Raw genomic sequence first — 12,281 nt, 5'->3', positions numbered from 1 at the left:
TGACTCTTCGCCAGAGTCATGGAGGTAATGGGGAAGTGAGAAACTGGACCCCAGAAGCACAAAGGGTCAGTAAATTTCTTCCGCAGTTTAAAGAGGGGGATAATTTTGATCGTTTCATTCATATGTTTGTGAGGGTATGCAAACAGTATGGTGTTGACCAAAGGCTCTGGTATGATTCCTGACCCCCTTACTCCATGGTAAAGCTGTAACTGTTTTGTCAAAAATGTCTTACATTGCATGTTTTGATTATACTGCTGTTAAAAATCACTTGTTAGAATTGTTTAAGCTAATACCTGAAACATACAGGAAAAAGGTTCATGAGCAGAGACACAAGGCAAATGAAAGTGTGTGTGAATATGTTGCTGAACTGGGCACTTATTTCCATAGGTGGGTGAGTGGGTGTCAAGTCACCACTTTTGAAGGGCTGGCAGACCTTTTGGTGAGGGAACAAGCCCTTAGCACTTTGCCTGAGGACATGAGGATCTGATTAGCTGATGTGCCATTTCACATGAGTTGGGGAAGAAGGGAGACCTACACATGGCAAACAGGGCAGCCCTGCACAGGAAAGGGACCCCCAGTACTGATCATGGGTCTAAAGGAACCCATGGTGGGCAGCACACAATGCCCCAACAGAATCTGCCAGTAGCACGGGAAGCCACTAGTCCAGGTACACATTCAGGAGCTAGGGTTAAATGTTTTGAATGCAGCCAGTAAGGCCATGTGGCATACAGATATCCACAGAGGCAAGATGGGGAACAAAAGGTGAGGGAGCCAATAAGTGGGAAAGACAAAATGCCAATAGTAGGTTGTCTTGAGGCAACTAGGGTACCAAACTACCATCCTGCAGATGTCCTGATAGGGAAGGATTTGGATGAGGCAGTACCATGTGTTTGTGCAGTTACATGCAGTCAGGCTTGGAGACAAGTATGTGGGTCTGGTAGCCTGGGGGAGACCCAGACAGACTGCATACTTGCAGCCAGGACTGGTGAGGTGGTTACTTCAGGGAGGGAGCTACCCGTTAGCACTGAGACTGAAGGTGAGCCACAGCTGCTTGTGGGTACTGATGGTCCCTTACACAGAGTGACTGCAAAAGTAGAGGTGAGTAGTAGTACCCAGGCTGACAGTGAGGTACCACTGTCAGAGGATGCCAAACTTCCTGTGGAAGGGGAGCTGGGAAGGGTTACAAGGAGAGAGTTGAGACAGCCTCAGCTCTCAGACCCTACATTGCAAGGCCTAAGGCAGGTAGCTAGGGAGGCACCTGATTCTCAAGGAAAGGGCAAATCTGTATACTGAGACAAAGGGTTGCTGTTCAGAGAGTGGACCCCTGAGGGATGGCTAGAAGGTGAGACAGTACAGCAGTTGGTAGTGCCTAGAGCCTACCATCTGGTGCTTCTAGCCATAGCCCATGATATTCCCTTTGCAGGTCATATGGGCATAAAATGTACAAAGAGGCATACTATGCAGAACTTCTATTGGCCTGGAATTTCCAGAGATGTAAAAGGGTACTGTAGGACCTGTGAGCAGTGCCAAAAGGTAGGCAAGGCAGGAGACAAGGTGAGACCTCCTTTGATGCCTTTGCCTGTGATTGAGGAGCCATTTCAGAGGGTAGCTATGGATCTTGTGGGTCCTCTGAGTACCCCAAGTTCCACAGGGAAAAAAGTATATCCTAGTGGTACTGGATTATGCTACATGATACCCTCAGGCAGTGGCTTTGTCCTCCATTGAGGCAGAGAAGGTGGCAAATGCTTTGTTAGAGATTTTCAGCAGGGTAGGTTTCCCAAAAGAAATACTGACTGACAGAGGTGCCAATTTCATGTCAGACCTGCTGGCTTGTCTGTGGAAGTCCTGTGGGGTGAAGCACATGAAGACCACCCCCTACCATCCCCAGACTAATGGCCTTGTTGAGCGGTTAAATTCTATGATGAAGTCCATGCTACGGGCATTTGAAGATCAGTTTAAGAGGGAGTGGGACAAATATTTGCCCCATCTGTTGTTTGCTTACAGAGAGGTTCCCAGGAATCCACAGGTTTTTCACCCTTTGAGTTGCTGCATGGGCATAGAGTGAGGGGACTTCTAGATTTAATTCGAGATGAGTGAGAAGGTGAGTGCGAGTCTCACAAGGAGTCTGTTGTGGCATACGTCCTAAACCTCAAGACAAGGCTCAGGGAACTCATGGGCTTGGCCCAGGAGAACCTGGCAGAAGCCCAACAACATAAAAAGTGTGGTATGACAGGAATGATCGAGCTAGAGAGTATGCTGTGGGGCAGCAGGTAATGGTTCTCATTCCTGTCAGACAAAACAAGCTGCAAGCAGCTTGAGAGGGACCCTACAAGGTGGTAATAAAGGTAAATGATGTTAACTACATGGTGGAACTGCTAGGCAGAAAGCAGGGGCACAAATTGTACCATGTTAACATGATGGAATCTTACCATGATAGGGAAGCCCTTGTGCTGAGCATTTGCAGTGGATTGCAGGAGGAGTCTGAGGGAGATCTGGGGACTAATCTCCTCAGTGAGGCTCGGGCTGACACCTCAGTGGAAGGGGTAGCAATGTCGCAGCAGCTATCTCCTACCCAGGTTCGAGAAATCCGAGCAGTGTTGCAGGAATATGGGGACATATTCACTGGGAAATCAGGGTGCACCCACGTGGGGCAGCACCAGGTGGATAAAAGACCCCAAAGGCCTATTAGGCACGCCCCTTATAGAGTGCCTGAGAGAGTCAAACAGACTCTGAGGGAGGAGGTACAGGAGATGTTGGAACTACGGGTAATTCAAAAGTCCAACAGTCCCTGTGCCTCCCCAGTTTTTCTGGTGCCAAAGAAGGATGGCAGCACCAGATTCTGTATGAACTACAGGAAATTAAATAGTCACACAGTCAGATGCTTACCCCATGCCTAGGACAGATGAGGTCCTAAAGCAGCTGGGTGGGGCTAAGTATCTTACAACTTACCAAGGATTACTGGCAGGTGCCCTTGACTCCCAGTGCTAGACAGAAGCCAGCCTTTGTGACTCCTTTTGGCTTGTATGAGTTCACAAAGATGCCCTTTGCGATGGGATGAAGAATGCCCCAGCAAGTTTCCAGAGGCTGGTACATCATATCCGAGCAGGAGCAGGAGGGGCTGCCCTTGCTTACCTAGATGATACTGCCATCTACAGCCATTCCTGGCCAGAGCACCTTCAGCACGTCAGGGAGGTTCTGGGCAGACTACAGAGAGCAGGGTTGACCATTAAGCTGAGCAAATGTCAGGTGAGTATGGCAGAGGTCTCCAACTACGACACAGAGTGGGGACAGGTAAGATAAGGCCAGAACCTGCCAAAGTGGAAGCCATTCAGGCATGGCCTGCACCTGCTACCAAAAAGCAGGTGAGGACATTTTTAGGGACAGCAGGGTACTACAGAAAGTTCGTCCCCAGTTATAGTACCATAGCTGCTCCCCTCACAGACCTGACAAAGAAGAACAGGCCAGATAAGGTAGTGTGGACCCCAGCATGTGAGATGACATTCCAGAAGCTTAAAGAAGCTTGTCTCAGTCGTAGGCTCCAACCCAGGGAGGAATGCTATGCAGCTGTAGAAAAGGAATGTTTAACCATAGTGTGGGCACTGCAGAAACTTCAGCCTTATCTGTATGGAAGGAAATTCACTGTTATGACAGATCACAACCCCCTAACATGGTTAAGCAGAGCCAGCCAGCAAAATGCCAAGTTGCTAAGATGGAGCCTGGGGTTGCAAACATATGATATGTCAGTGCAGCACCGCAGTGGGATTAGCAATGCCAATGCAGATGGGCTCTCAAGACAGGGAATGGGTTAAGGTGCACTCAGATAGACCTAACTCCGTCAAGCAGTGTTTTTCAAGGGTCACTTGAAAAACTAGCTTGAGTTCTCCCGGGTGGGGAGATATGTGAAGATTGGGTGAAGACAGGTGACGGCTGCCAGCCTAGCCAGATAGAATTTTGGAGATAATGCTGTCATCTGTAAATATTAATGTAAACCACAGGCTTGTTGTCTTAAATGCTAAAAATAGTGTTACATGTGGAACCGGAAAAAAAATTAACAACAGTAAACTCTACTCACCAAGTAAAGCATGTTGTGACCCTTTGATGTTAAAACTTGGAGCTCGTAAGTCTAGAGTGAGGCATCCTGCTTATTGTTTTAAGGCAGAGTTAATGGCCAGAATTTGCATGCATTAATGTCCTTTATTGCTCTGGTTTCTGCCCAGAGGTGAAGAATGTAAATGTAGTTTCTGTTAGCCTTGGAACCCAGGGAACTGTGCAGAATGATGTAATGTGAACCAGGAATGTGATTTTATAAACAGAGAGAATAAGAGAGCATTAAGCATTTTTGTCTTGACCATCCAACTCACCAGCACTGTCTTGCTCTATATGTAAGTGTATCTTAGACTTGAAACTAGAAAGATTAAACTGTTTTTCTGTGATGTCAGAACTGTACTACTGAATTATTTTAAGTATTTCTCTGTGATCTCTGAACTCTTGACTAGCATTGTGTAGTAAAAGTATTGTCTTGTATTTTGACTATTTGTTATTAAATATTTTTAAACTCTTTCAACTGTGGCTGTTTTTGTAGATATAATTTAAGCTCTTTAGAGTACTTGCATGCCTTTGGTAAAATTGTACAAAGCCACTTCAATAGCTTCAGCCCTGGGCTATACTACCAATTGGATAATAATATTGCACAGTAATAACTGGACATCCTTTTAAGGGCCTTTGAGTAGCTGATAAATATTAGTGGGTGGTGGCAGCTGGTACTACAGTATAGTCTGGGAAAAAGGGGAACATCTGGAGAACATGTGCCAGCCTTCCCCAGGAGTGTGTGGTTGTATAAACCCTTCTCAAAGTGTGCGTTTGTGTGTGTGTGTGTGTGTGTGTGTGTGTGTGTGTGTGTGTGTGTGTGTGTGTGTGTGTGTGTGTGTGTGTGTGTGTGTCAGCTACTTGGACAGGAACACAAAACACTGGTTGGACAGAGAGGGTGCTGGAGGTTTTAGTTTGCCCACTAGGCTGAGATATGGACCCTATAGGTGTGCCAGTGGGGAGTCTTATTGGGGACCTGGAGAGCAAGGTAGCGACCAGCCCCCGACAGACTGTGATCTCTGTGTGCTCTTAAGGGAAATTGCACTTTACTGTGTGTATTTGTTATCTTTTTCTCCTATATGAGATGCCCCTCACTGGTGTTAGTGGTGAGGATTGAGGCTCCTTGATTGCTGGGGCAGAGCCCGGGCATCACACTAAGTTTTACTCGCATATGTTCATGTTTTATTGTTGACCCTTCATCAACTGGAAAATATTTATACACGCCCTCTTGATCAAGTTCTATTATATCACATTCTTGTCCCAAACTGATGTTTTCTTGGTGCTGCAGTTTTCCTGCTTTAAAGGTTGCTTTTGTACATTTATCAAAACCAAATGACATTCTTATATCATCTGAAAAAATTTTGACAACCTACAGCAGTGCTTTCAGTTCTTCATCTGATGAGCCATACAGTTTTAAATCATTGACAAAGAGAAGATGAGAAGTCTTTACACTTTGTTGTTTTCTAGGAGCCAAATTATAGCCATGGCCTAAGCTGTTAAGTAAACAGCTTAATGGGTTAAAGGCAAGGCAGAATAGCAATGGTGACAGAGAGTCGCCCTGGAATATCCCCCTTTGAAATTTTATCCCTGAGATAGTAATTTGTCCTTTATCATGGCTTAATTGCAAAGTGGTCTGCCACTGTTTCATGGTCACTGTAATGTAGCTGATCAGTGTAGGGTGTATTTTATACATTTTTAAGCACTCTTTTATCTATGAATGTGGGATACTATCAAATACTTTTTTGTAGTCAGTCCATGCCATACTTATATTCTTCCCCTTTTTACAGTTCTCCACTATAACTTTATTTAACAATGTGATCCTTTGTTCCATATGACTTTCTTTTATTGCCCTTTTGTCCCACTGCTATAATTGAGTTTTCTTCTAAATGACTATAAACTCTGTCCCCATCAATTTCTGTGTTTAGTTTATATGTCGTTGGAAGGCAAGTTATTGGTCTATAATTTTTAGGGTAGCTTGCAGGTTCACTCTTAAACAACAGCATTGTTTTTCCTGTTGTTAATCAGGGTGGTATCTGTTCGGGGTGCGTATATAAATAGTTATTACTCATGTGTAGATCTTTATGCAAAGATCTTAATACTTTTAACCAAAAGTTAGGTACTGCATTTGGGCCTGGGGTTTTCCAATTAGATGCTTTTCTTAATTTTGTTTCAATCTCTCTGGCTGCTATTTCATCCCATTTCATATCCTGTACCTTTAAACTTCTTATTCTTTATTTTACTTCTTCTATCCATTTAGCATCTTTATTATGTTCCATAGGATCTTCATAGATACTTCTCCAAAATGTATCTATTTCTTCTTTTTTTGGCGGTCTTTCAATTCTTTTTACCTTGTTTTTCAATTCTCTATAAAACCTTTTTGGGTCATCAATAAATTGCTTATTTTGTAGTTTTCCTTTGTATTCATCTGCGTATCTTCTACATTTTTCTGCCTGTGCTGAAATTTTTTGTTTGTTATTTGCGATAGTGCATGATAGATCCTGGTCTGTTCTAATACTGCACATTGCTTTTATCACATTTATCTTTCTTAGTATTTTTGTTGCTCTATTCCCTCTTCTATAGTCTTCTAACAGTGACACTTTTTGTCGATACTTCCATAATGGTATTCAATTTCTCCCCTTCATTTCCTTCATTGCTCATTGTTTGTGTGGTAGAACTTTATCAGTTATTAATTTAGCTGCACATTTACTTCTGTTATATCACTTGGATCTCTATGGACAGCCCTAATTACTGTGTTCATTTGTTTTATCAGGCTTCTGACTTTTTGGGTTTTATTGACCTTCTGCAGTCTATTTCTTTCATTGATCTTACATCTATCTATGTCTATTAAATCAAGCAACTCTTCTCTTAGCTAAGAGCACATCCCTATTTCCATTTCCTGTGGGCATTGCATAGAAAGTTTCAGAGCATCTTCCTGTGGCGCATTCTCTTCAGTTTTATCCTGTGCCATCCATTGCTCTGTCATATGGGAATTCACTGGCCGATCACGCCTCAATATTGACTGCATCAGAGTTTCCACAGTTTCCTGTTCCATCCCTTGCTGTCTAGCTTCAAGTGAATGTTTATACTGGTTTTCTGTGGAAGGCTCCAAAATATCTTCATATGGCACCTGACCAATTGCTTCCCATTCCAGTGGTTTCCCCTTAATTTGCATATCCATTGCTCTATCCTGTTGTGGTGCTTTCTGAATTAGATTTTCTACACTGAACCCTTCACTCCATTACCTCAATTTCTTTAACTTCTCCATTACTAATCTCTTTTTCTACTTTCCTCTTTGTCTTCTTATTTTTTGTACTGTAAAGTTTTCCATGTCTGGATTCCTTTGCCTGTATTTCTCTTCAAATATCTTTGGTGCTGGTCTTTTTGTATCGATTAGTTTTGCTTTCTCCTTTGCATAAATGCTACACCATATTAAATTTCTTTTTCTTTCCCATGTCCATATTTTTTCTTCAGGTGTCTCCTGATCTTCCTGCTTCTCCTTACTTTGGGGACTCACTCCATCATGCTGTGATGTAACCTGTGTTAGACCTTCTACACCAAATCCTTCACTTCTAGGCACTCCATAACGTCAACTTCTATTTTTTTAACTTCTACTTTACTAATCTTCCTTTCTATGTTCCCTCTTTGTGATATTACTTTTTATTGTGAAATTTTCCATATCCGGATGCCTTTGCCTGTATTTCTCTTCAAATATCTCTGGGGCTGCCTTCTATATATTAATAAATTTGGCTTTCTCCTTTGCATAAATATTGCACCAAATCAAATCTCTCTTTCTTTCCCACGTCCATATTTCTTTTTTTATACATTTCAAATATCTCGGTTTTGTTGTTTATATTTTTGCACTTCCTCAGATGCTTCTTTTTCCACACAGATCAAAGTTTCTTGATCTATATACTGTTTTTTGGCTATGGCTATGTGGGACAGCTGCCGTACAAAGAGAATAGGCTAAAGTCATAAAAAGGGAAACTAGGTCTGCTGAGCCAAGACACTGTGATGAGAACAGCTTTTACTTTCAAAACTTTAAGAACTCCCAACAGAATAATGCAGAAAGGATTGAAAGTGTAGAGCAATTTATTTTTCAGGACAAGGGACATGGATTCTATTTGAGGTAATTGCAGGATCCGGATCAAGAGACTCCGACCTATAGCAAATGTTGGATGTGTGATGGGGAAGAAAGAGGTAATTGGGAACATATTTTCTAGGTGTGTGATGAGTTGGCAGACTTCAAAAATTCTCTGCAGACTACTCTTTCATAAATAATGGGTGAGCAAATTTGTATAACTAAGGAAATGATTTTCTGTGCTATGATACAGAATCAAAAGTGCCTAGACATAATAAGGCCTTGCTTAGTCGAATTATGGTGACTGCCAAAAAGGCAATTACTAGAAAATGGAAATCAAAGTCTAAACCAACTGTACTGGAAGTAGTGAATATAGTAACAGAGATAAAACAAATGGAAATGGGATCTTTAGAAAAGGGTACGAGCAAATTACACACAAAAAAATGGGAATTTTGGGAACAATACATGCGGAGAATGAATGAGGTTAACAGAGGGCAAGATCTGAATGAGCTATGTAATGTTGGACTGACAGTGACTGGATAAATTATAAGTGAAACTAAAATTATTAGAAAAAAGAACACACCTCCAAGTGATGCACTGTACCAAAAGCCAAGATTAAATCAAGTCCAACAAAAGAAGTCAGGTACAGTTCTACAGCTGAATGAGCAAAATCCAAAAATTTGTAAAAACAAAGAACTTTAATGTGGAAATAGATGAGCGCTTTCACAATTTAAAAACTGCTCCTTCAGATCAAAGAATAAAACTGAAAAACTTCTTATATATACACTAAGTTAGTAAAACCAATTAAATAATTACCTTATTAGGAAATCACATTAAATCTTGTAACAGTGAAGTCAGCATGAACCATAAAACATTTATATAAAGGTATGTATGCATATTTTACCTCTAAAAAATATAACGCATAAAAAACACATCTACATATAAAAAATATATGTGAATAAAAACATATTATCTTAAACTTCTACTATTGAGTTCTGGCTTTAGGGGAACAACATCATTAAGGCCAAAAATATATTTTTATATGTATATGTGTTTTTTGGTTTAATAACTAAGTGTATATATAAGAAGTTTTTCACTTTTATTCTTTGATCTGAAGAAGCAATTGTGAAAGCGCTCATCTATTTCCACATTAAAGTTGTTTGTTTTTACGAATTTTCCCCTTTACAATCCCGAAATACTGAAATCTCGAAATTCAGTATCTCGGGACTGTAAAGGCGAAAACCAAAAATGTCAAAAGTGTATAAGCACGAATATGAATATCTCGAATCCGCGCTTATGCAGTGCAGCAATGGGACGGGAAGTGTTTTCCCGGGATGTTTTACGGAAGTTAAGGTAAGTGAGTGTATGTGAGTGTTTTTGTAAGTTGTGCGTGTGGGTTAGGGTAGGGAGGTGAAAGTATGAGTGTGAGTGTTGGATGTGTTTGTGTATGTATGATGTGTGTGTGTGCACGAGGGAGTGTGGAATGTCTACATGTGAGTAATGCATTTCGTTCCTGTTAGTGCGATCTCAGAGTTGGTATATATAAGTGGGGGGAGTCGGGAGTGCAGGGGGGGGGCGTAGATGTAGTGTAGGATTGTGTAGTTTGTGTATTGTTGGTTGAATGGTGTGCGTGTTGTGTGGTGTATGGTTTGTGTATATTCGGGATTGTATTTTTTGTGATTGTGTGTTTTGGGATTGTGGGCCGTTCGACTTTATAGTTTCAAGATACTGAAATTCGAGATTTCAGTATTTCGAGATTATAAAGGGGAACAATATATATATATATATATATATATATATATATATATATATATATATATATATATGTATATATACACACACATATGCATACATACATATATACATATATAGATACATACCCACACACAGGTATATACTGGAGTGTGAAGATATCAACATGGGATTATGGCACTCAAGTCTCTAGAAGACCAGTAGGTTATAAGCTTCACAAGTGAACCTATGAAGCTACCACTCCTGCTTCTTCTCGATTCAGGAAATATAGGTCCAGTGAATCCAAATGTCGATTCCTCTGTCTCACAATACAGGGACAGGGAACTCTTTTATGCAGAGCCTGACCAGGAGACCATCTGTAATGGCTCTGAGAACCATACCTTTAATCTCTGCATGATAAGCTGAAGGATGACTTGATAAAATGAGTAGTCCCTTCCTGGAATAAACCAAGAATGCCAACAGAAAGGATTTATGAAGGTGTCAGTCCTAACCGTTATAGCATTAGGACCGTCCTCAATGTAAGATCAACCATGGTCCTCTGGCAGTAATGTGCAACAATATACGATGTGGCATTGCTCTCATTCTTATTACTAACAAACAACACCTTTTCCTGAAGCAGACTAAAAGAACTTCACCCAGTATAAAACAGCACCCGTTCTCAGTACACCCATTTTCCTTTAGTTTATACTCATATACTCACCATTCCATTGTAGGTACAGTAGAGGTAATTTGTTATAGCAGGGTATTCAGCAGCAAGAGTATCGATCTAAGAGCAGTAAAAAAAGAAAGAATAATATTGTCAGAAAACAGAACAAATGCATCCCATCTGCACCTAACCAAAAAAAAAAAAACTTTACAATGTCTGAGTAACACATTTAAATATTATCATTTATTTTAGATTCACAGAACAAAAATGTGATACATTTGTTATGCTGCCTTTGTCTGCATTCTTACCTGGTAGGCCATAAATGCAGCAGATTAGCAGATAGTATATAAAAAGAAAGTACCATCAGTCAATCAATCAATCAATCAATCAATCAATCAATCAATCAATCAGTCAGTCAATCAATCAATCAAGTCAGTCAATCAATCAATTTACTTTGTACTCTGCACAAAGGTGGCAACTCTGTTGAAACCTCTAACTATAGACTAATCGCTATTCTCTCACCGCACTCTAAGATCCTTGAAAAATGTATAGATACTGAAGTACTGTCCTACCTCTTTCAGGAAAATCTCCTCACCCCCTCACAACATGGTTTCCGCCCTAAACACAGTACCTTAACTGCCTAACTATCCTTTACTCAAAAGGTTGCAGAAGCTAGGGACAACAACCTCCTCATCTCCTGTCTGTTCCTTGATCTCTCTAAAGCCATCGACAATGTGTCTCATCCCATCCTTCTTAACAAACTCTCAGACCTAAACCTCTCTCCTTCTACTCTTAGCTGGTTCCAGTCCTACCTTACTGGCAGAAAACAAGCTGTTAGATGGCAGCAGGCTTTCTCACCCTGCCTTGCTGTTCGAACAGGAGTACCCCAAGGCTCCACACTTGGACCACTCCTTTTCAACATTTTTATGAACAACTTGCATTCATTCTGCAGTCTCTCACCTGTAATACAATACGCAGATGACTCTACTCTCTTATCTATCTCCAATACTATCTCTGAACTACACACACTAACACAGAATTCCTTTATCTCTGCTGAAAAATGTCTCAGAAACAATCAACTAATCCTTAACCCTAAGAAAACTCAACTTCTTCTCTTCCTACCTCAGACACTCTCTCACCTTAAGTCCAACTTTTCTCTTTCCTTCCTAGATGGCACCACTATCTCCCCTACCTCACATACCAAAATCCTTGGGGTAGTAACTGATGACCAACTAAAATTTGATTTGCACATACAACAGGCCATCAAAACAAAAACACCAAAAACTTGGACTACTTTATAGGAACAAAAAATTCCTCACTACTGCCACTAAATGCACTCTTGCGCAGACATTTCTCTTACCCAGTCTTCTATACGGTTCCCTCATCCTTACCAATATCCAAACTATCTCAGTTCAGAAACTGGAACAAACATACAACAAAATTGCCAGATTTATTCTAAACCAACCACTCTCTTCACATCACTGCCTCTCACTAAACAAACTTCAGTAGCTGGAATCTTCGCACCTTCTCCTACAATCGCAACTCCACACTACATTTTCCATACTAAACAACCCCTCTGCCTGCCCTACTCTCGCCTCCCATGTTACCCTCTAACCCCCCCCCCCACCGGCCTCGAAGTGCTGCATCTTCTCTCAGTTTATAAACCCAGAAGGAATATTGGCAAACTACTTTACAAGCACTCTATCTCACTAAATTGGA

At 41.1% G+C, this 12,281-nt stretch overlaps 1 protein-coding gene across 1 annotated transcript in view; it reads right to left on the bottom strand.

Annotated features, from left to right (window-relative positions):
- CPS1 (carbamoyl-phosphate synthase 1) overlaps positions 1-12,281 on the bottom strand; it is a 531,928-nt gene that overhangs the window by 141,419 nt on the left and 378,228 nt on the right. Inside the window, exon 23 of the mRNA XM_044075706.1 lies at positions 10,617-10,682. Coding sequence (XP_043931641.1) covers positions 10,617-10,682 — 66 coding nt within the window. The remainder of the gene's footprint in view (positions 1-10,616; positions 10,683-12,281) is intronic.

Source organism: Protopterus annectens, chromosome 6.part1 (genome assembly GCF_019279795.1).
Source record: "Protopterus annectens isolate FY-2018-M chromosome 6.part1, PAN1.0, whole genome shotgun sequence".
Classification (NCBI taxonomy): Eukaryota; Metazoa; Chordata; order Ceratodontiformes; family Protopteridae; genus Protopterus; species Protopterus annectens.
Note: the sequence above shows the minus strand (reverse complement) of the source record. Positions and strands in the feature narration are given on the sequence as shown.